The 24,771-nt window shown below is 41.3% G+C and overlaps 3 protein-coding genes across 3 annotated transcripts in view; 1 reads left to right on the plus strand and 2 right to left on the minus strand.

Moving 5' to 3' along the window:
* piga (phosphatidylinositol glycan anchor biosynthesis, class A) overlaps window positions 1–24,771 on the minus strand; it is an 882,343-nt gene that overhangs the window by 664,080 nt on the left and 193,492 nt on the right. The window lies entirely within an intron of this gene.
* LOC307129066 (uncharacterized protein) overlaps window positions 1–24,771 on the plus strand; it is a 538,951-nt gene that overhangs the window by 379,776 nt on the left and 134,404 nt on the right. The gene's annotated exons all lie outside the window — the stretch shown is intronic.
* On the minus strand, window positions 14,611–17,278 carry LOC307128856 (G-protein coupled receptor 183). Its single transcript, XM_079820867.1, has 2 exons — window positions 16,823–17,278; window positions 14,611–16,630 (listed from the first exon to the last, which is right to left on the minus strand). Exon 2 carries the CDS (start codon window positions 16,624–16,626, stop codon window positions 15,595–15,597), a length of 1,032 nt encoding a protein of 343 aa, XP_079676993.1. The 5' UTR covers window positions 16,627–16,630; window positions 16,823–17,278; the 3' UTR covers window positions 14,611–15,594.

The raw sequence follows: 24,771 nt of genomic DNA on the forward strand, positions 1-24,771 counted from the left end.
CTGGACCAGACAACATCCCTGGACGTGTGCTCAGGGCATGTGCGGAGCAGCTCGCTGGGGTTTTTACAGACATTTTCAACCTGTCTCTTGCCCAAGCAGCTGTACCTTCATGCTTTAAACGCACTTCCATTGTGCCAGTGCCAAAACACTCTAACCCGAGGTGCCCTAATGACTACCGCCCTGTAGCACTCACACCCATCGTCATGAAGTGCTTTGAGCGGCTGGTCCTGGAACACCTAAAAGACTCTCTACCATCCACATTGGACTCACACCAGTTTGCCTACCGCAGCAATAGGAGCACAGAGGATGCCGTTTCCATGGCACTGCACTCTGTGCTCACCCATCTGGACCATAAGAACACGTATGCACGCATGCTGTTTGTTGACTTCAGCTCCGCATTCAACACTGTCATCCCATCCAAGTTAATAGCCAAACTTGGAGACCTGGGCATCAACACTTCAATGTGTAACTGGATTTTGGACTTCCTAACTGACAGACCCCAGAATGTTCGATCAGGACTCACCTGCTCCACATCCATCACACTCAACACTGGTGTACCACAGGGCTGTGTGCTAAGCCCGTTTCTCTACTCCCTCTTCACCGCCGACTGCAAGCCTGTGTATGGATCTAATTCTATCGTCAAGTTTGCGGACGACACTACGGTGATCGGGCTCATCAGCAACAACGATGAGACTGCCTACAGGGAAGAGATCCAGCAGCTGGCAACATGGTGCGCTGATAATAACCTGCTCCTCAACACCACCAAAACGAAGGAGCTCATCGTGGACTTCAGGAAAGAGTCAAGAGGCACACACGACACCATCCACATCAATGGAATGGCTGTTGAACGTGTCTCCAGTTTCAAGTTCCTGGGGATCCACATCTCGGCGGACATGTCGTGGACGACCAACACCTCCAGCCTGGTCAAGAAGGCTCACCAGCGCCTCTTCTTCCTGAGGACACTGAGGAAGAATCAGCTCTCCTCGGCTATCCTGGTGAACTTCTATCGCTGCGCAATAGAAAGCATCCTGACCAACTGTGTGGCAGTGTGGTATGGGAGCTGCTCTGTTGCGGAGCGCAAGGCACTGCAGCGGGTGGTGAAAACTGCCCAGCGCATCACAGGGACTCCACTGCCTGCCATCGAGCACATCCAGAGGAAACGCTGCCTGCATCGAGCTCGCAGCATCCTCAAGGACTCCTCTCACCCAGCCCACAGACTGTTTTCTCTCCTGCCCTCCGGCAGGCGTTTCAGGATCCACCGGACCAGGACCAGCAGACTAAAGAACAGTTTTTTCCCCAGAGCTGTCTCTTTATTGAACTCAAACCCCCGTTGATCCACTTCCCTCATAAACTGATAACTCTCCTACCTCACATCTTCCCTCACTTTGTTATTTGCACTACCGACTCTTTATTACAGTAACAACTGTTTACATATGCATCTTGCACTGCCATATCTTAACTGGATTATGCTCATTTGCACTGCCGACTGTATTTATAGTACCAATGTTTACATTTGCATTTTTGCACTGTACTTCTAAATGTAATATGCAACCACTTTCCACTGCACTTTACACTTTTTTTTTCCGGATAGCTCTGTCCATAATTTATTGCACTACCCTAATCCACTGCTATTCCTCATATTAGCCTAACATATTATTGTATACCTCTATCTGTAAAATTCTGTTTATAGTAATAGCCATCTGTATATTGTATTCATAGTACATATTCACCTGTAAATTCTGTTTATAGTAATAGCCATCTGTATATTTATTCACTGTACATATTCACCTGTAAATTCAGTTCTGTTTATAGTAATAACGTCTCTCTATTTATACATATTTATACATATTCAGTACATATCCATGTCCTGCACTTACGCATCCATTGTATATCCTGCACTTGCTGCTATTGCACTTCTGGTTAGACCTAAACTGCATTTCGTTGCCTTGTACTTGTACTTGTGTAATGACAATAAAGTTGAATCTAATCTAATCTAATCTAAACTCTGACCCATGCGTACAAACTCTTTTACTAGAGTGAGAAAAGTAACGAAGTAAGAACAATTTTAAATTCAGGTTTCATTTTGATATACACTAGGGCTGTAACGGTACACGTATTCGTACCGAACCGTTTCGGTACAGGGCTTTCGGTTCGGTGCACTCTTCCTAAAGAATAAACATGAATAACCATCTGAAGGTATGTTGAGGATGCATTACAACTTACTGTCATATATCATATGTGGTGTAATCGCTAAATCAGTGTTTCAACGGCGGAAAGACGTCAATATAACTGCTTGTAAACTAAACAATGTCATGTAACGTTAGCATCACATTTACCTCAGGCAGTCATTCAGTGTCCACAGAATTGTATTCACTAGAGAAATTAACTCTTTCACTAAATATATGCACTATATTAGCCTATATTCATTATATTCTACTTAACCTGTCAGGGATGTCTTGATTATTTCATGCATGTTAAATAAACCTGTCATGAAAATGAAAGACACTGTGTATAAATGATTATATTTCAACAACGAATTGGAGAAAAAACTATTTTATAATTAGATTTAGAAGTTAATGCAAAAACTGTCTTAGTGAAGTTTACATGTTTGCATACAATGTGTTATTTGAGTATTGATTATTATACCTAAAAATAAAGAGCAACTGAATTTTAGGCTAATAGTTTGGGCTCTGTTGTTAACCTTTAATATTAATGAACAAGTAAGGGCTCCCTATATAATTTACAGAAATATCTTCAATAAACTTTGTTACAATTCAATTCATTCAAGGACAGACACTTTTTTTCTTCTTCAGTAAACCACTGTTTAATAAAAATAAATAAAAAACAATTTTGTAAAACTGCTGTACCGAACTCGTACCGAACCGTGACTTCAAAACCGAGGTAAGTACCGAACCGTCAGTTTTGTGTACCGTTATAGAAGTTCTATAACGGTATCTGCATAGAAGTTACATAAATTCATTACTCAGAATTTAAACAAAAATTATATGAATTTAAATGTGGATGTGTTTTGATCATTTTTTTTATTACAGACACTGCAGGATTCGGTGGTTGAACGGTCCATTGTCCGGTTTGAATAGGCTACTAGGTCCAATGATAATAGCTTACTGTACAACCGCAGCTACACGGAGGTGTTGATTTCGTGTAAAGGCATCTTCTCAAAATTATGAAAAATACCACGGTATTTGAAGGATACATCTTGAAGAAAAGGTTAAAGGGGTCATGAAATGGCTTTTTTTTTTTCAATTATACTGTTGTCTGAGGTGAACTTATGACGTTTGCGTGGTCCTTACATTCATAAACATCATAATAAGTAATAGGCTATTTTCTACCCTGGTTTTGATCCTCCCTCATGGAATGCTCGGTTTTTATGGGCGTTAGTGACGCACTGAAGACTTGGAAGTAAACGCCCACAGCTATGATTGGATAAGCTTTGCATATTATAATGAGCTTCGGCTCCCCCGTGAGTACACGTGAGGCATTGTTTTGAAAGCGTGTGGGGAAAAGGCAACCGGAATGATTCGTCCCACAGCTATGGCTCGCAAAATGTCTTTATCAAACAAACAATGATTTATCTCTCATCCACCAGCAATTTATTGGAATGTTATTTTTTATTACTTGGTCTGCCCGATTGGTGGATATAAACGCAAACCGTGCATCACTTACACACACGCATGCACAAGCCTCACTGCAGAGTCAGACAAATCAGCATGATAGAAACTTCTGCGATTGTATTTTTCCTTCAAATATCAAGTCAAAAGACTGAACAACTCACATCAAGAAAGGAATGTTATTTCACTATTTAAGATAGCCCGTCGACAGGCCGGTTATACGTTTTGGTAGTCAGTCTAGAAAACACATAGCCCTGGGACGTTGGGCTATGCGAACCCTGGCCCATACATGACCGAATCTGATCACGAATCGCACAATGAACCAACAACACCACAAATAAAGGATTCTCCAGCCTGTGACAGCGTGCTAAGTGTTCAGTTAGACACATACACATAATCAATAGATATCAAATGATCTGAAACAATGAAAAACTATCACATATAAAAAAACAATTTTTACTCACTTAAGTGTGTTGCTTCATTCATTCATGTAATCTCATCCTGCCTGCAAATCCAGTCTCTTGTTTACATTGGAATCCGAATGAAGCTTATGCAGCATGTTTATTGCTTGGCAGTTCGATCCGGTTTAGCTCCATGTAGGCCTATGTTATTTATAACATGTCCTGCACAAATACGGTGGGCGGGCTACAGAATCAGGCGTTCGTCTTCTTCGGTTAAGGCGGTGTTTCACCACACTCTGACATCACAGGGAGGCACATTCCCAGATCAAGCGTTTGCTGAGCCAGCTGTCAATAAAAGCTTTTCTTTGACTAACAAGGACGTTCAGCTCTGAAACTTACTGGATATTCTTATATTACCATGACCTTTTATAAATCAAAAGCTCAAGGGAAAGTTGTTTTCTCAATTCATGACCCCTTGAAGATTTGCACATTTCCTTTTTAAAATACTTTGTCAGTGACGCGCTGAGTCCGACAATTGTATTTACACTGCAATAAATAAGTAGGCCTATCTGTTTCCATTAAAAATCGCCTATACATCCTATATGTTCACATTACCAACAAAACTGAAACATTTGATTTGATTTGAATTGTTTAAAATGAACTAAATATTTTGAAATAAAATACCATTTGGTCCGTGGTGATGAATGAATCAACTTCATTCTAAGAAAATTATCTGAAAAGTATTTTATAAAAATTTGTTTGTACGGATACTTTGATATATTTATTCTAAAACATAAAAAGGATATTGGATGATTTTCAGTAGTGTAATGTGTAAAGGCCAATTTATACTTCTGCGTCGAGTGTACGCCGTAGTGTACGCGCGTAGCCGACGCCGTCGTGAGCATTTATACTTCTGCGCTGTTGTCTGCGTCAATGTGCAATTCCACATGCAGACGCTAAGAGGCAGTGTCCTCGGGCATGTTGGTGTAATCAAGACAACAGCCGAAGAAGAAGCATTCATGTCGGAATATCAGCAGCAGTGAGAGAGCGGCTTTTCTTGCAGCTTGAGTTGTTGTATCCAATACAAATTAAGCATCTCTAGTTGATTAGTAAAGTTAAATAAGGCGATCTGGCGCTGGAACGTGTTTGTGAAATCATGCGGAGCTCGTGGCCGCTGTTTTCAGCAGCGGTGGCTCGAGCAATCGATTGCTGTTGCAGAGACTTCATTCACGAAATATACCCTAATGTGTCCCTGTTCTTGATATACAATTACTGATTAACATATTTGGTTTTAATGAGAAAATAAATAAACTATATTCAGCGGATCTATGTATTTTATTTACTACCATAAAGAATCGCTGGACTGCAAAATATTGTGTTATATATAGCAGACGTAAGGAACTATCATCCAATTTCTGGACACACACACACACACACACACACACACACACTCCTATCGCAGATTTTTTATTTATTATTGACCTGAGGGAAGGGTTCTATTGACCTGAGGGAAGGGGCAGACCAATCACAGCGCTTGCGGTCCGTAGAATTGACGCGTTGTTACATTTTTGGAGAGGTGCGCGTCAGGCTACGGCGTAGGGTACGGCGTATCCAACGTTTATGCGTAGGGTACGCCGTACTCTCGCTGCTCTGCAGACGCCAGTGATTGCGCAATCACGTTGAGACGTCACTAGATGTAGGCAAAAGTACCGCCCCAACCAAACTTACGAGAACTAATACAAACGCCCTTTACCAAAAAACACTCCATCTTCAACTTAAAAATAGTCTGACATCGTTGCTTTACCTTTTTTTGTTAAAGGGCGTTTGTATTAGTCTTCGCATGTGTGCTTTGTAAATAGGGGGGCGGTACTTCCGCCTACATCTAGTGTGAAGTTTTCAACGTGATTGCGCAATCACTGGCGGCCGCAGAGCAGCGCAAGATGAGCAATTTAGGTTAAAAATTATATTCATAATATTCATTTACCTATATTTGTTACTGTAGTTCTGTCTGAAGTTAAAGCACGACACAAAGGTAAACGCATTCTTGTTGTTAATTCTTTGTTGTTGGATTATCGTACAGCATGTATCAGTGAATGACACATTTTGGCTGTGTGTGTGTAATGCCTGCTAATTACATTGTTCATTCCAATCACTTATAGGCTATTGGGCACTTTTTGAACTTAAATTTGTTTATTCTTCTTACTGTTGACATTTGAAAATGATACATGTGTTTTTCCATGGGCTAAAGTCATTGGTTAATTTACGTGATTTTGACAGTTTCCACTTGGACATTTTAGTCATGCATGACTGTATTTGAATGTATTTGCCCTGTTTTGATCCGTTTTCCTGGGAAATGTATTTATTTTTATTTTATTTTGTCATTATTTTGTTAAAGGAGACAAAATGGTGCTAATCAACCTTGATTGACATTATATCACATTATTTTGGCAGTTCAAATTTTGGGCGGTTTTTAGTAATTTTTTTTGGGCTGGAAATCGTCAACCCTATCTGGCAACAATGAGAGCGGGGGATTTGAATTTATTTTAGGCTACGCTAGTGAAGTGTGAGATTAACTGCGGTGTAAAGCAATCGTAAAGAGCAGCCGTGAGCAGGAGCATTGAACACACATTCGGAACTGTGTGAGGAAAAATAACGCACCATTTCAGCGAGAATGTTTCTTCAACTACAGCGACCTTTGACGAGCGGAGTCAGCGGACATCATGTCAAACGATCACAGGTAAGAGTCTCGTTCTATGATAATTATGTCATGTGGCTGCACATTTGTGTTGTTGATTGTTTTAAAGCGATTGTTAACATTTCTAAAAGGTGTTCAGTCACATAACTGGCGTTGAGAGTAAAACACTGAAAATTACTAGCCTGGCGTGGCCATACTCAATTCTAGTCAGAATTTGAGTCTGGTACCGCTCCATTGAGCTTTGATTATGGGGCGTGTTTCAACCGAGCCAGGAAAGACCTCAATTGGATAGACCCACAACCAATCAGAGCAACGGAGCGACGCGTAACGTTAGTTGTCAAATGTCAAAAGAACTCAACTGCACTGTTACCAAGTCCGTGTTTTTCTCCATGTCCGCGGGTTGAAGCGACCCCAATTATGTGATTATATAAACCCAGGAATGCGAATTTTAGCAGGCAACCTTGCCAAAATAACATATTTTGCCAACCAAACGTTTTGAGTAGCAATTGTGCACGACATTGCAAAAACACTTGGAAACCCTGTCTGCACGCACGCATGATTAAGTAACGTTACAAGAAAAACATGAGTGTAAACGATCTTTGGCAGTAATAAAATAATTTAAGGATACACAGAGTACTTACCAACACGATCATCGTTTCTGAGAGAAATAGTGAAGGTGAACGCATATACGAACAAGTTCTCCGTTTAGGATAAGAGCAAATTCAACCCAAGAGCCTTCGATGACGTGGATGATTACGTTACTGTTGATCATCTGTCCATCATCGTCTAAAGCCCGCCCTGACAATTTCATTGGTCCGAACAGTTTCTGTTCGGGCATAATTCCTCCTCTATGGAGCGAGTCCAGACCGAATTGCCCGAGCAAAACATTTTGTGGGCGGGGCTAAATTCGGCTGGCATCCAGGCTAGAAAATTACAGCAGGCGTCTTTAAATTTTCCATCTATTTTAAACCAAGAAAGAAGCCTGGATGCCCGCCGAACTTAACTAGAATTGAGTATGACGATGTCAGGCTACCAAGAAAGATAAGTTATTCATAAAGTTTATTGAGGTTGTTTATATGTGGTAGTAATGGCACCGCCATTATTTCAATCTCTTTTGGAACATTGAACTATACGCCTATACAGGAAAGCAGATGAGACAAAAATACGAACACAATAAATGCATATTCTGAGCGCATCTGCTTACAAATCCGAACAGTATGTATATATTAATATTTTAATAAATAAATAAATCATTTTCTTTGATGCCCTGAGGAAATTGTCATTGCATGTTGAATCATAGGATACATTTGAATAACGTTAGTTGGTTATTGAAATTGCGTCGATTCAGATGAATGGACAGTTACACCCCTAGATAGAAATATTGCAAGTAATAATTCATATAATTTTACTTTAATTATAAATACTATACATTTAGCTAAAATCACACTGCAGCCGTAAATATAACTGTTAGCCTTAACTGCTCAGCTTCCAGATCACAGTAGGTTGAGGTTTTGCATTGTCTCAGTAAAACATATGCTGGCATGTTTGAATTAATGTAATAGATTTTTATTTTTTGTTTTATTTGTTTATTTTTTTGTGATTTCAGGTCATGTGGAAAGACAGCAGATGAGCATTGCAATGCAGGTGTGGAATGAGAGCACTGTTCTTCTCATTCAACAAATTCTTTGTTTACCATGCAGCTGTTTTGTACAGTATTTTTGTTGTAATTGTAACTAGAATAATTCATTAAAAAAAAATTCCTATCACTGCTATTCTGACACATCTCTACCTTTCATTCCAGCCGGATTATCAGCTAGTAGCTGCTCGCATCTCAGCCTGCTTAATGGAAATTTCCAACCTTCACCTGGATGACCTTTAGTAAACTTAACCTTGCCAAGACATAAGTGCTCTCTTGGCCACTGGCATCAAAGTCAAAGCACTGATGTTTGCTTTCAGAACAACATCTGGCTCTGCACCCCTACACCTTAACTCACTGCTTCAGATTTATATGCCCTCCAGAAGCTTGCGTTCTGAAAGGCAAATGACGCATTGTGTTGACATCCCAAAGAGGCACAAAATCACTTTCACAGACCTTTACCTGGACTCTTCCATGCTGTTGGAATAACCTGACATTAAACTCCAACCATTTTCAGGAGACTGCTAAAGATGCATCTTTTTGTGAACACTTGACTCATTAACACTAGCTCTTTTCTGTTTAAATAAAAAAAAAACTGTGCTAGACTAACAAAAAAATGTTCACTGCACTTATTGCTGCTTCCATACTCCTAATCTGTAAATTGCTTTGTATAAAATGTAATTATATATAAAATAATAACTGCACTTTATACTTTTACAGTATAAAGATATAAAGAAAATCGTCTTTTAATGCAGATATACTAAGCTTGTATTTCCTATAATTCAAGTAACTTGACATATAATGTTATGTACAATGACTGATACTGTAAATGTGCAGGTTCCGTTGATTAAACATGACATCATGACTGCGTAAAGGTCACAGGTCGGAGCGGACCACCACTACCGTGAGTCTCGCTCCTCCCTCAGTTTCCACCCCGAGGAGGTCCCAAAAACACCCCAACGACCAAACAGACAAGAGCAGGTAGGTTAAAACAATATTTATTTATTTAAAAGGGTGTGGGGAGGGGGAAAGGGATACTTTAAAAAGAAAGGCCTAGCTCTCTGGGACTGGAGAACTTTAACTCCGAGCCGCTTCTGACTCTCTCACGGGAATGTGCAGGTAGGTCTTCCCAACTTCCTCCTCTTCTCCACACGTGAAGAGTATACAGAGCATTACACTGGGCTCTCAGCTTTGGGCGTACAGGTGAGTATACAGGAAGGTACACTGGACTCTTGGCTTTGGGCGTACAGGTGAGTATACAGGAAGGTACACTGGACTCTTGGCCTTGGGCGTACAGGTGAGTATACAGGGCGGTACACTGGGCTCTTGGCTTTGGGTGTACAGGTGAGTATACAGGGCGGTACACTGGGCTCTTGGCTTTGGGTGTACAGGTGAGTATACAGGGCGGTACACTGGGCTCTTAGCTTTGGGCATACAGGTGAGTATACAAGGCGGTACACTGGGCTCTTGGCTTTGGGTGTACAGGTGAGTATACAGGAAGGTACACTGGGCTCTTGGCTTTGGGTGTACAGGTGAGTATACTGGAAGGTACACTGGACTCTTGGCTTTGGGCGTACAGGTGAGTATACAGGGCGGTACACTGGACTCTTGGCTTTTGGCGTACAGGTGAGTATACAGGGCGGCACACTGGGCTCTTAGCTTTAGGCGTACCGGTGAGTATACAGGAAGGTACACTGGACTCTTGGCTTTGGGTGTACAGGTGAGTATACAGGAAGGTACACTGGACTCTTGGCCTTGGGCGTACAGGTGAGTATACAGGGCGGTACACTGGGCTCTTAGCTTTGGGCGTACAGCTGAGTATACAAGGCGGTACACTGGGCTCTTGGCTTTGGGTGTACAGGTGAGTATACAGGAAGGTACACTGGGCTCTTGGCTTTGGGTGTACAGGTGAGTATACAGGAAGGTACACTGGACTCTTGGCTTTGGGCATACAGGTGAGTATACCGGAAGGTACACTGGACTCTTGGCTTTGGGCGTACAGGTGAGTATACAGGAAGGTACACTGGACTCTTGGCTTTGGGCGTACAGGTGAGTATACAGGGCGGTACACTGGGCTCTTAGCTTTAAGCGTACCGGTGAGTATACAGGAAGGTACACTGGACTCTTGGCTTTGGGCGTACAGGTGAGTATACAAGGCGGTACACTGGGCTCTTGGCTTTGGGTGTACAGGTGAGTATACAGGGCGGTACACTGGGCTCTTAGCTTTGGGTGTACAAGAGAGTATACAGGGCGGTACACTGGGCTCTTAGCTTTGGGCATACAGGTGAGTATACAGGAAGATACACTAGGCTCTTAGCTTTGGGTGTACAAGTGAGTATACAGGTGAGTATGCTACGCTTGTAGCTGGAATGGATGCAACTCACAGACCCGTGGATAGGCGGACGTCAGGCCTTAGCGCGTCAAGGCTTAGGTGGCTGGGGAGGGCGTATTTGCACACAGCGGACTTCTAGCCTTCCTCACTAGGACAGACTTCTAAGGAACACGTTGACGTTGACTTCCCACACGTAGTAGAACAGTCCCACGACGACACAGAGCCCTTGGCTCAATCCTGCGGACTGGCGGCAGATAAACACACAGAGTTCCTTTAACAGTATACTACTTCAATGAACATTTAGGGAGAGATACAACACCTCTTCGCTTCTGACAAGCAGGGCAGATGTAAGTACAGGTCGAGGCTGCTACACGCTGGGCCTAGCACGCCCACAGATGGTATTACCAAGGTGGGTAGATCGAGGTAGAGTGCCACACCATGTGATGTGCTGCTCGAGTGGGCCAATCGCTTCCTTCTCCCCTCTTCCAACAGCGGGACAAGAGATCTAGACAAGGGCGGACACCTGAAAGCACTCAACAGACGTATAAGCATACACAGAGACAGCACATAAGCTCCTTCTATGCAGCAGCCAATTCCAACTTCCCCTCCTTCGATACTCCACACAATATTCACAGCAAGCTCTTACTTCATACAGTTGCCACGCCACCACCAGGTGGGGGAAGGGGTTAATGAGTCACAGTCGGGTGTGTGTATATATATAACAGTCGCCCACCGTCACTAATTCACTTCCTCTAATGCAGGGCTTTCTTTTCAGTCTGGTGTGTGATCGCTGACAATATTGGCACAGCACAACACTACAATTCTTCAGGTGTACACACATCAAAAAGACTCACCCACTGCACGCCACACACTCACAGTGAATTAGGGTCAGGATCACCACGTTGGGCTGGGAAATAGGTCCTGGATAGTGGAAAGGGTCGGTGCGGAGGATGACCATATGGAAACGTCGAAACCACGACCTTTCAGCACACTCTTTCCTCTTCTCAACACGTTTCCGGTGACTTCTCAGTGTAAACAATCTCTTCAAGGTAATAATACACATCAACACAATCACTTCAAAAGGAATGTTTCAACCAACTTAACTCCGTGTTTTCTTCAGCCCAGTACTCTGTTTTGACTTCGCCCAGTCTGTAATATCCGCATCAATACGTCCCTCCAACACACTGATCGCCCTGTCTCATCCACAGCGTTTGCCGGAATAAACCTCCCCCTTGCTGTTCTCCGGATGCCTTATTTATACACCTCCTCTTCTCTGAATTGCCCAATCACCAATCGCCATGTTCGTTCGCACACCTGTTCTTAATAAGCCCAAATTTTTGGTTGCCTGGAGTTACCGGAACTGGCTGCGTGTTTCATGGACAACGGTCCAGGCGGAACTATTTCCGCCATTTTATGTTCCGCTACATTAAGTCACTCCGTGACATAAACATACACGCCACTTTCTAAAGCCAAATGGCGTGTTATCTGTATGCATTTTGAGCTATCCGCGTGTATGTCTACGCCGTGTGATTCCCTGTCTATGTGTACACCGAAACGAACCATCATCTCCGTGTGTATGTCTACGTCGTGTGATTCCGCGTGAATGTCTACGCCGAAACGAACCATTATGTGTGTGTGTCCCCACAATGTAAATGGATTTATAAAAATACTAAATTATTTTCGGGTTCGAGTCTCAGGTCTGGCAGGAATTGTCGGTGGGGGCAGTGAATAACCAGCACCCTCCTCCACCCTCAATACCACTACTGAGGTGAGACCCTTGAGCAAGGCACCGAACCCCCAACTGCTCCCCGGGCGCCGCAGCAATATGGCTGCCCACTGCTCCGGATGTGTGTTCACGGATGGGTTAAATGTAGAGCACAAATTCCAAGTATAGGTCACCATTCTTGGCCACACGTCACTTCACTTTCACTTTCACTATTTCACTTAATTTAGAGGTTGAAGTTGTGAGTGGTTCTATAAAAATAAAGATTAATACTGTAAATATGCAAACATTTGTTTTTGAATTTATGTGCTTATTGCAGTTTTATAAATAGTATCTTAGTTATTGTACATGGAAAGCCTATATTTTAAAAGTAAATTACTGTAGATACTAGATGGACAGCAACTTTATAAAATAACTCATAAAAACCTTAAATTTGCGGAGATTAACTTGAAAATGAGTTTTATATGTAATTTGACATACTTTATCAGTTTTTCCACAGTTTAAAAAAATGATTATTAACAGTAATATACTGTAATTTAATTAACTGTACTGTATTTACTACGTCAACAGCGTAGGAGACTGGCACAGACGAGAAGAGATTCTGGAATAAAGGCATTATTTTTGTTTAGTTTTTTGCGCACAAAATGTTTGTCGCTTCATAAAATAAAAAAAAACACTGGAGTCACATGGACTATTTTAATGATGTCTTTCTTTCTGGGCCTTGAAAGTGGTAATAAATAGCTGTCTATGGAGGGGTCAGAGAGCTCTTGGATTTCATCAAAAATATCTTAATTTGTGTTCCGAAGATGAACGAAGGCCTTGGGTGTTTGGAACGACATGAGGGTGAGTAATTATTGACAGAATTTCATTTTTGGGTGAACTAACCCTTTAATGCGTTACCCCCAACACTGCTCACAGTCTCCTTTTCCTTCCTGTCGAACACTCAAAATGGCGCTGATGATATTGAGCTGAAATACTTAGTTATCTGTACAGTCCAAAATTAGCATCCTGTGAAAAACAGGCCACTTAAACAGGAAGTGAATGACATGTGAACCAAGGTTTTTGTTTTTATGTAGGTCTACTAATTAGTGATGGGTTTATCTGAAATAGATTAGACCACTATAATAGATTGGCATGTAAAAAAATTATCAGACCACTTTTCCTGTGCTCAGACTGCAAATAACGGTTACTATGTTAATCATTCAACAGATGAAGAGGGTGTTTACATAGAAAAAGTGCAAAACAAAATGAATTAGGAATTAGGGGTCAGAGAAGAGTGGAAATTATTAATGTGAAACTAAATTTTTATGTGCAAAATTTTTTTTATTGATATGACCCATTTGTTTAGTTTTTCACCATGCTAATTTTATCAATACGATTTTTACATGAATATTCTTGAGATCAGGTTGACTTAAGGTTCTCCTAATGTTTGTTGCCAGGAGTGTCTTGTACCATGTATTTTGGGAAAATAGTGTGTGGTTATGGTTGAGAAAATATTGTGTTATTGCCTCATTACATGTTGTAGCCTATTTCAGTGCCTATTTTTAATCATTGTTAAATTCAGATTATACTCTTTGGGTATATATTCTCTACAAAGACAATTTTGCCACCCACATTATGTGCCACCTACATCCTTTTGTTTTGTAGGCTGCTACATGCTTGCCACATTCTCCGCTGTTTTTTATAGACACGTAGCTTCATGGAATACACAACAAAGTCTATCAGACCACCTGTAGCAGCTAAAAAAGACACTTCATGTGCTTGTGGTTATGTTGTATCCTGTTCTGAACCTCAGGTGAAATTAAGCAGGAAAAAGAACATCGCTGCCATGTGTATGTTCAACACCTACATGCACCCATCAAACACGTGCTGCCGTGTTCTTTTTTGTCCCCGCTGCCCGCACAGAAAAGTGTGACGGCGAAGTCATCACCATTTCGTAGTAACATTGTTTCAGTTGATTTGTTTCATAGCTACAAAGAATGAATCAGGTGCCTTGCCATTCCAAGAAACAGTGAGATGTGATTCTGACTTTAGATAAGTGTCTTCTTCTTGTGGTGTTCAGAGTCTTGTTGTGCTTTCCCAGTGGCTGATAACTAAAGGGCAAATCAGATAATAAGTTTTTTTTTTTTTTTTTTTCTTTCAGTGTATTATTGGCAGTTAGAGATAAGTGATACAAAACACAACAACTTGATGATGAATTTTTTTTATTTGTATTAAAAAAAGAGGTCTAAACAAAGTTGTTTAGAGCAATTGGAAGCTACATAAGCATTGCATTCCAAAATGGAAAATGCTGTTATAGGGGTTGCTCAAAATGTTACACACACTTTGTGAGTAACTTTAAAGCAAAACGCAGTATTCACACAGCAACTTACAGAAACGTCAATAGATATTAACATACACCTACATCATTCATTCTTACTCAGAATTGTCTATTGGTCGACCTTTATGTGGGACTTTTCCACTTAATTAATTAATCTGATAACACTTTACAATAAGTTCTAATTTGTTAACATAAGTTAATGCATTTACTAACATGAACTAGCAATGAGCAATACATTTGTTATATTTATTAATTTTGTTAATGTTAGTTAATAAAAATAGTCTTTCGTTGTTTGTTCATGTTAGTTCACAGTGTATTAACTAATGTTAAGAAATACAACAATTGATTTTAATAATGTATTATGTTGAAATTAATATTGACTAAGATTAATAAATCCTGTATTAATTAAGTAAAATAAAGTATTGTTCATTCTTAGTTCATGTTAAATAAAGTAGCTAACTAATGAAACCTTATTGTAAAGTGTTACGATTACTCTTAATTTCATTTGATGTCAGTAAAAAAGAAAGAATCCAACAGCACATTAATCATACACCAAAAAATATATATTACACAAAAAAAAAATCCTATTCAAATTCATACTGACCTCACGAAAATGTGCTAAATGACAAGAGTATGTCAGTGATCTTTATAAATTCACACAACAATGGGGTCAACAAAACAAATCAAATAACATGGATTCACAGCCCATTAAATGATAAGAAATGGCGAAAAATTTGCTCAAAAATGAAAGATAACTAGTCTATGGAGTCTACATCAATCCAACCACATTTTGACATGTGTGCAGGCATTTCCTCTGCAGTTAACACCATCAGATTTTACTTTGCATAATATTGGTCCTCATGTGTTACTGCTGCTGTTCTCCTGCATGCTCTTGGAAGATGCCGAAATGGAAATGTAGCTCTTAAAAAGACTCATCACTCTCTTCTTGTATGTTTTGATGGCAAAAAAGTAAATTAAAGGGTCAAGGCAGCTGTTAAAGTTCATCATGGCAACGGTTACCTGCAAGGACATTTTCAAAGTCTTGAACTCCTCACAAGAGGGCTCATGGTACAGCCTTCTCACTACAAACTGCATGATGTTGATGTGGTAGGGACTGAAACATACCATGAAGCTCAGTAGAATGAGCATAATCATATTTTTGGCCCTGCTGTTACTTCCGGACTTGTTTGTCACTGGGTTTTCCTTGGCCGTCTTGTAGAGCTTGCAACTGACCCGGCTGTAACAGCACAGGATGAGTCCCAATGGCACGCAAAACCCAATGACGCAAGCAATCAGAAGGCCGTATGCCATCTTTTGGCCATCAAAATTGGAGAACTCCATGCATGTTCTATGTCCGGGTCTGGCTTCCAAGGTGCTCCTGAAGAGCAGCGGGGACGTCTCAAGGAGAACCACCACCCAAACCAGAATACAGATACCCCGCACAACCTTGGTTTTCCTCAGTCTTTGACACCTCTGACGGTGCAGCATGGCCAAGTAGCGATCCACACTGATGCAGGTCATGAAGGCGATGCTAGCATAGGTATTGCTGAAGAAGATCATGGCAGTCAGTCGGCACAAGAAATCTCCAAATGGCCAGTCAAAGCCTCGGATGTAGTATGTGATCCTCCCTGGCAGAGCCACGGTGAAGAGGGTGTCGGAAATGGCCAGGTTGATCAGATATATTGTGGTGGAGTTCATCTTCTGCTTTTTCTGACTGGTGATCCAGAGGACCAGGCTGTTACCTGCAATGCTGATGACAAAAACCAGGCAGTAGAAAATGGGAAAGATGATCCTAGCAGACTCCTTGTAGATGAAAACATCACAAGTCTGGTTTGTGTAGCTGTCATTCATTGGCATCGTCTGAAATTCCAGTCCAGTTTGATCTGTCATGTTCCTGAGACCGTTTTGGGGAAATAGAACTTTGGTTTAGGAAGAAGTAAATATCAAAACATTTGCATGTTTAAAAATGTTTAACAAAATTAAATATCCATATATATTGTTGTGCAAATTTTTAGAGCACAAATATATCATATTGTGATCCAAAAGATTGCACATCAAAAAGTCACATTAAATGTCTGATACTCACAGCAGTTTGATTGTCTGTCTCTCTTTGAATTGGATATGTGACTGAGTTAGACGAGTTGCTGAATTACTTCAATAGAAACCCACCCCCTTTAACCTGATTGGTTTAGCTCCATAGGGATTAGGTAAGGTATGTGTGACTCTTGGAGTGAATAGTAATGAAAAAAAAAGAAGTTTTTTTTATTTGTTTAATGGTTCTTTTGTTTTTCGTTTTATAATTTTTTCAATTATATTTTTGTATTAAAAACTATATAATATAAATATTGTTTGCCCTTATCAGATGTTCAAAGAAATTCCAACTAAAATATATTAAATATTCTAGTAGTCATGTTTGCGCTAGTCTTAAATGTCGATGTGTTTGAAAGAAATGTCTTTTTTTTCTTTTTTTCCCCAGTACTAGCAGTCAAAGAGACATGTTACAACATCTGCAATAATACCGCTAATACAGCTCAGGTACCACAAGCTCCTGTTTTTGCAGCACTGACCCACTTAACGTGCCAAGTATGTTGAGGTACTTTTGCAGGGAGTCACAACATCCCTTTTCAAAAATAGGAGGATAAAATGTAACACACTACAGGCACAATGAGCTCACACACTGTCGACTGCTTTAGAAGTACCAACAGAAGTCGCTTTAGTCGGCAGTTTTTGGAAACAAGTTATGCATGGTTGTGCAACTTTGATTTAGTATGAAAACACAGGTAGTTTGCACTACCCAGCAAGCAAGTCAAGCTGCTGATTACATCTGTGGTTTATGACCACAATATACCTCATCCTCATGTTCGATATATGGCAGCAGTTTCCCAATCAGGTTTCTGTTGATGAAAGTAGTAAAAAAAAAAAAAAAATCATTTCACAATTCTAACAAACGTGAAAAACTGCAAGAGATTTTGCTCAAAGATATTCCTGTGGTCTTGATCTTGCATAGAGGCTGGCACTATGCTTTTACATAACCTTTGAACATAAAAGCAACTGTTGTGGAATGCTATACTTTGTTTGCATCATCATTATAGTTGATTTATCACTGTAGTTTCAGTAATTTACAATTAGGTTTGTTCAATTCAGTTAATTCATACTTTTACAGGATTTACTAATATTGGTTAATCATAGAATAATGGCAAACGTCACATGTACAAATAGGAAAACGGGTCTCATTGCATCCGCATGTTCGATAAAGTCTTAATGGCAGTACGAACTGACAGTGATATAAATGGACTTTTAAGGTAATCAGCTAACCTATAGCGAATCCCTTTTAAATGTTATCAGAGCAAGGAATGCAAGAAGTGCTGCACAGGGTGTAAAATCTCGGTGCTCTTTGGTTGTATGGGATAATTAAGTTCAGAAACAAAGGTTGTCCAAGGCACTCGATCGGTGTGTTGAAAAAGTTAAAAAGCCTTTATTTTTTCATGGCTTAAACATTTAAAATTGGTGACAGGTACATCTACGCGTTGCGGCTTTACATGTCTTCGTCAGGGTGTGTATGAAATGTTAGTGAGAACAAAAAAAAACCTTTCAATTTGCATATACAATGGGCATTGGTTATGCTCATCTTTGCTTAGGTATCTTCGTATCTTAGTAAATCACTTCTTCAGCAAAAAATCATGTCAGGCCACTGACAAACAATGTGCCACAAAGCCACAGAGTTCACTGTCACGTAACATGTTGATTAAAACTCACGAAGACGATGAAGAACTGGAAACAGGAACTTTAATAACAAAAATCTCAGGAAACTCTCATATAACACGCAAGTATACATTGACGACGGACAAACACTGAGGGAGAACTGAAGGCTAAATATACAGGGCAAATGACAAATTTGTCAGACTGGGGAAAACTAGTGCTGTGTTTGAAATCGCCCCCTATGCACTAGCCACGTTTACATGCACACTTTTTTGTCATTCCGATTGAAAGATTCGGTGGACTGTTTACATGAGACATTATCTAAATACATGTGCTGACTTTCAATCTGAATCATTTTGTGACATGCGCACACAGTTTGTCTGTCGCATAGATTCGTAACGTTGCCAATTATAATAACTGCGACGTTCGTGGATCAATAATTCTGTGTTGGTCATTTTTATAGTTATTTATTTTTCTGTGGGCGGACATGCAGTAGTTTAACCTATGTCCTATACAATGGCTATTTCAACAGCTGTGAATGATGAATGCGGACTCAAAATGAATTCAATTAATTTAATTTGAAAAACACAAAATTTACAATAAAATGCACCCAAATTATTAATAAAAACATACGGTGAAACATGAATGAAAGCATTCAAGACGTGCTCCGCATCATTACTGGAAGGCTAGAACGCATTTAGAAAATATTTCAGATGATTAATACCATAATCACAGAGGTAGGCTATAAATATTAACCAAAGTAGCCTAATTAAAGTAGACCGTGGGTAATGTTACTTAACCAATTTGAAGCAGTTGTTGAACCTTTTTTATTTAACTTAAACATATAGAAATATCGACACATCCTCTCCAGCAGCTTGAATGTTCCCCGTTGCACTGGCAACTCTCAACGGCCACCAGGACTTATACAGTTTTATAAAAGCTATTTATTATTTGTTGTAAAGTCTAAGAATCACCTCAGAAAAATAAATTCTTCTGTCATGCGCAGTTGAAGCCTCGGACAAAGGCTGGAGATGAGATGCTGTAGCCAGGCTGTCTGTGTCATTATTCCAACATTATGTTCATAACTTGTTATGAAATAAAAAAGTTTAATACCTCAGAAAAATGAACTTTCCTCTCTTGTCAACATTAGCCTGGTGTTAGAGCGGCGAGCGCTCTTCAGTTGTGGAGGCGCGCGCGCGCTGTATATATCACAGAAAGACATACACTCACAGTAATCGGATCAGGTCGCTTACATGGTGGAATTTTTCGTTTGATCGGTTCATGAAAAGGTTTATCCCACCCCTCTCAAACCGATTACAATTTAATTCGGTTTGGGCATTTATTCCGTTTGAGGTGTTTATATGGAGCTTTTTCATTCGGATTGGACTTTTAAACCGATTACAATGCTCCATGTAAACGCACCTACTCATTCACTCTTCCCTACATTACTCCACTAATATAGTCCACTTGAAGGAGTGAATGAAAACGAGTGAGTGGATTCAGACACTGAGTTTGCCGGAAGGGCTGCCGTTTTTACATAGTTTGTGCTTGCGGTTTAATAATCAGTTGAAACGTAGCAAACTGGCAGCTCTTGAAAATGAAAAGATTTTGAACTCTCATGGAAACTAGCATGTATAAAACACAATTATACAATTTAATAATCAATAAAAAAGGAATGCATACCTGTATATATGCTGTAGCCACATTGGAAAAGCAGTTTGGAAAAGCTGCGGGCACCATCTTGTGGTCAGACGTGGGAATTCATTCGGCACACGAATCTCACAGTGCATTATGGGTATCTAGCTTTTGAGGGTACATCAGTTGTACACTCGTTATTGCAGTGAATTGTGGGATTGAATGAGTGCACTCGATAATGTCCACTATGGTTTCGGACACCACTACAAATGGCTGTTCCCTCGAATAGTGCCCTATTTAAGGGTATAGGGGGTGTTTTCAGGGGGTGACACAACCTAGGTCACAGGGATTGAAATAAGAACAAAGAAAAGCAACAGACGGAGCATACATGTAACAGTACCTCCCCCTCCCAGTAGGCGCATCTTCGCGCCTTATACGATCCATATGAGGAGGGTGGGGGCTCTGGAGGAGGGCGTTGAAAGAAAAGGGAAACAGTCTAAAGCAGAGAAAAACTGTCCATGGAGGAGTGGATGGTGGGAGGAGCCAGGAGCAGGAGGACCCCAGGGCGGATTAGGAGGCAGGAGGAGCCATGGTGTTGACGACTCGATGGAACACACCCTGGAGACCACTGACAGTGATACCGCCACCGACGATGGAGCCACTGGAGGAGCTGCTGGGTTGATGAGCCCGTGGTAGACCGGAGGCCCAGGAGACCGAGGTGGAGCCGCGCCGACGAGTGTCCGAGGTGGAAACGGATGACCGCAGGACAGAGGCTAAGCCAGTGGGACAGAGGACAGAGGCGAAGCTGGGGGGTAGGCGAAGTTAGATGGGGCCGAAGGTGTCGGTAGGTTGATGGCTGACCAAGGTGGAGCCGGAGAGACAAGTGAGCCTGGAAGAGCCGTATAGACAAGGGTTTCTGGTGGATCCAAGGGAGGGAGGAGCCAGGGTGTACCTGAAGTGTCGACGGGCTGCAGTGGAGTGCAGGGCACAGAGACTGGCAGTGACGACAGGGGATCCTCTGCGCAAGATAAAGCTGGTGGACTGAGAACACAGGGTGGGTCCACACAGCATGTGGTCGGAGTAGAGGAGCTGAAGGACAGCAGTGAAGGTAGGGCTGAGGAACTGGCTGACTAAGAAAGGGGATGAGGGAGGCTGGGCGGTATTTCTGGAGATGAAGGAGACACTGGAGAAACAGGGGGTGCTGAAGAGACTTCAAAATAAAAGTCAGTCAGACTCTCCCCAAAAATATCAATCAATTCCTCGAAATATCCACCAGAGGTCCTCACCATCTCCTCCACCACGGCGGGGTGGTGGGCGGGGCTCCTTTCCGAGCCCTCAAGCTCCACGAGTACTCCCTCCACGAAGCACAATGTTGCCAGCTCACGCACCTGGTCAGACTCTCGCTGTGGTCCAGGCTCCGGGGGGATGATTCCTCTCAACCTCATCCTAGGTTCGGGCTCGTCTATCGCAGCAGGCCCGTCTCCACGGTCTGCGGTGGGCAAAGGCAATCCTGTCGATTGTGGTCGGCGGTGGATGGCTGGTCTCTGGCAGCAGTGGAGTGGGACTAGTAATAATGTAATCTTCAGCAGGGCCAATGGTAAATTGGGAGTTGTTATTTACAAGTACCCACTCCACGAAGGCAGCGAAATCCTCCTTTGGATCGTTCACTGGAACGCGTGCCATCGAGCACTTGCTCAGGCTGGCATAGTAAAAGACACAGAGAGAGCGGTCTGGTTAGTGCGTCAGCCACACAAGGTCTAGGCGAATGGTCTTCCTGTTCCAGACAGAGTAGCTGCACAGTGGAGAGGTCCATGATGGGCAGGAGAGGGGAAAAAAACAAGGGGAAAGCTCCGCAAATAAAAAACTGTATTGTTCCGTCATTCTGTCACATAACGTGTTGATCAAAACTCACGAAGACAATGAATAACTGGAAACAGATACTTGAATAATAAATATCTCAGGAAACTCTCATAAAACACACAAGTATACATTGACGACAACGGACAAACACTGAGGGAGAACTGAAGGCTAAATGAGATAATTAACAAGTCACAAGGAATTGAAATAACTAATTAGACTGGGGAAAACTAGGTCACAGGGACTGAACTAAGAACACAAAGAAAAACAACAGACAGAGCATGCATCTACATACGAATTGCTTCAATATGCAGAGACAACTATAAACCTCTGCGCATTGTAAGCTGGGGTAGAAAGCATTGTAACACGGAAAAAAATGTATACACATAGGCTACAAATAATTTTTAAACAGGAAAGCTGTAACATTTCCACTGAAGGAGTAGAAAGTGAGAACCCAGGTGCAGTTTATTGACGTGATAACAAAATTCAAACTGTAGACATGGAAAACTAAACTTAAAACATGACTTGCAAACAGTGGGTTACATCGGCACAAAGCTAGACAAGGTACAATGGAAACAAGACGACAATATAAAAACAAAGGCTGTGTCTGAAATAGCCCTGTTGTAAAGGCTCCTTTAAGAGAGGGCTTTTATTTTGACATCATATCTCACTTTCGGGCTGAGGAGTCTGGTGCGATAATCTGCCGTTGCCTGCTGAACTTGAATGGTCTGCTAGCCGTTGCTGAAAGGACATTTGGTCCTGTTTAATTGTATTATTTGCTGCAGCAGTTACCAAGGTGTTAGTCATTGACCTACAAGTAAGCCTGTTTGCCTTATTTTGGTGTTTATTGAGATCGGTACTGAGTTATTTATAACTTTGTCACTCTGATATGTCTAAACATGCCCTCAGCCAATGTTTCTGTTAAATTAGCTTAATAATGCTGTTCCATATGTGATTATTTCTTCTTTATTGAGATGTATATCACTGCCTTTGTTGATATAATACCTTTGTTATGTGATTTCGGTTATTTTGAGCTGTTTATATCAGACGAACGATTACACTCGGATGTGCCGCGATATCCATATATGGAGTGTGTATCATGTTAAAGGGGTGGTAAACCACGATTTCACTATTCTAACTTTAGCTAGCGTGTAATGTTGCTGCTTGAGCATAAACAACATCTGCAAAGTTACAACGTTCAAAGTTTAAAGCAAAGGGAGATATTTGCTTTTAAAGAAATCCATTTCTAAGAACTACAGCAAACGGCCAGTAGGCGACTACAGACATTCCTCCAGGGTTGGTGACATCACCAGGCTCAATATTTACATAAACCCCTCCTCCGAGAATATTAAATAGGGGGGGGCGCCATTTTGTATCGTGGCGCTGTTGTGGTATAGTTAGGCTGGAGTGTTGTTGCCGCGATGCCGAGGAAACGCTGTTATATTCATCCGGATTGCAGGTCTGGGGTACTTGCGTTGTTCAGCCTTCATAGGGACAGGGGTGCGTTGCAGAGCTTATACAGCATGTTATATGCACGTGTGTATGAGACAGAAGGAAACAGGCGCGTGCGGGGCTCCCGCAGCACATCTCACGGAGGGAAACTTCCACAATGTTCGCGAGTTCAATACCGGATTTGCACAACGTCAGCTGCGTGAGACAAACGCGGCCAGTGTGTGAATGCACGACGCGCGCGGGGCTCCCTCCCGCAGCACATTTCATGGAGGAAAACTTCCACAATGTTAGCGAGTTCAATACAGGATATGCACAACGGCTTGTCCTGAAAGCTGGATTTACAAACAGAAGCTGTTTACGGGCCACAACCTGTAAGTCTGATTTATTTTTCATCGATGTGTTTTCCTGTAATAGGTTGTACATTGTAGCAAGGAAGTAAACAGATGACAACGCTGTTCTGCAAACCAGTCTGTTAAATGCTCATTCATACTTAACGTTATCCGACGAACACCTAACGTTACAAACACTAACATTAAAATCTCAACAGTGAACTTGGCATTAGTGTAAATGATTATTTGATTAGAGCTTTTATGTGTTGTTTATCTACAGGCTTGCTAAACATGGTTCTGTGTGTGATTTGGCTAACTTACTAGTAAAGCCAGTGCTTAGTGTTTTAGGTTAATAGTTCTTGCGACAGATATTTGGCTATAATCGTTCTAAAAATACAAAAGTAACAGTGCCATTCAGTAGCGATCATTATAGATCCGCAGCCTTTACTCTTGAGGACTGAACAGGTTCTGCTCGATCATCTTCACTAAAATGTTCTGGGTCTGATTCGGGCTCAGATTGGTGTGGTTTTATTGACGCCATCGTTTCTAATACTGACCAAAGCTCAGTCTACCGGTAAAGGGCGTGACGTTTCCAACAAACGTGCACTGCGGTTAGCGAATCACAACACACTGGGCCAGCTAACCAATCTGAGCCCATCGCGTATTTTTGAGGGACTGGCTTCATACAACCCGGAAAGCATCAGACTGTTTTACAAGGAGGGACAGAGCAGTGTAGAATAAAGGTCAAATATATGAAAAATAATGAATTTTTTTTTAAAACGAAGCATGAACACATGTTACAGTGCACCCCACAAACACAATCAAGCCTTCAAAACAATGTGTTTTACCACCCCTTTAAATGATCGTGTACAGCTTAATGCACCATGTGATGCCTTCATTTCCTTCTTTGGATTGTATATTTGTATATTTCATGGTTTACTATATATATGCCAAGCTAGAAAGTTATTCATTATTCTTTATTGTATTTTTTTGTTTCAGACTAATGCCTCTACTGCCTGTAAATGATACTTCTGCAGCTTATCCTTTATAAATACATCACCTA

This window comes from Gobio gobio (genome assembly GCF_949357685.1).
Source record: "Gobio gobio genome assembly, chromosome: 7".
Taxonomy (NCBI): domain Eukaryota; kingdom Metazoa; phylum Chordata; class Actinopteri; order Cypriniformes; family Gobionidae; genus Gobio; species Gobio gobio.

Excerpts from the sequence above, each read along its gene's own strand:
- LOC307128856 (XM_079820867.1), bottom strand. The coding sequence starts at position 16,626 with ATGACAGATCAAACTGGACTGGAATTTCAGACGATGCCAATGAATGAC.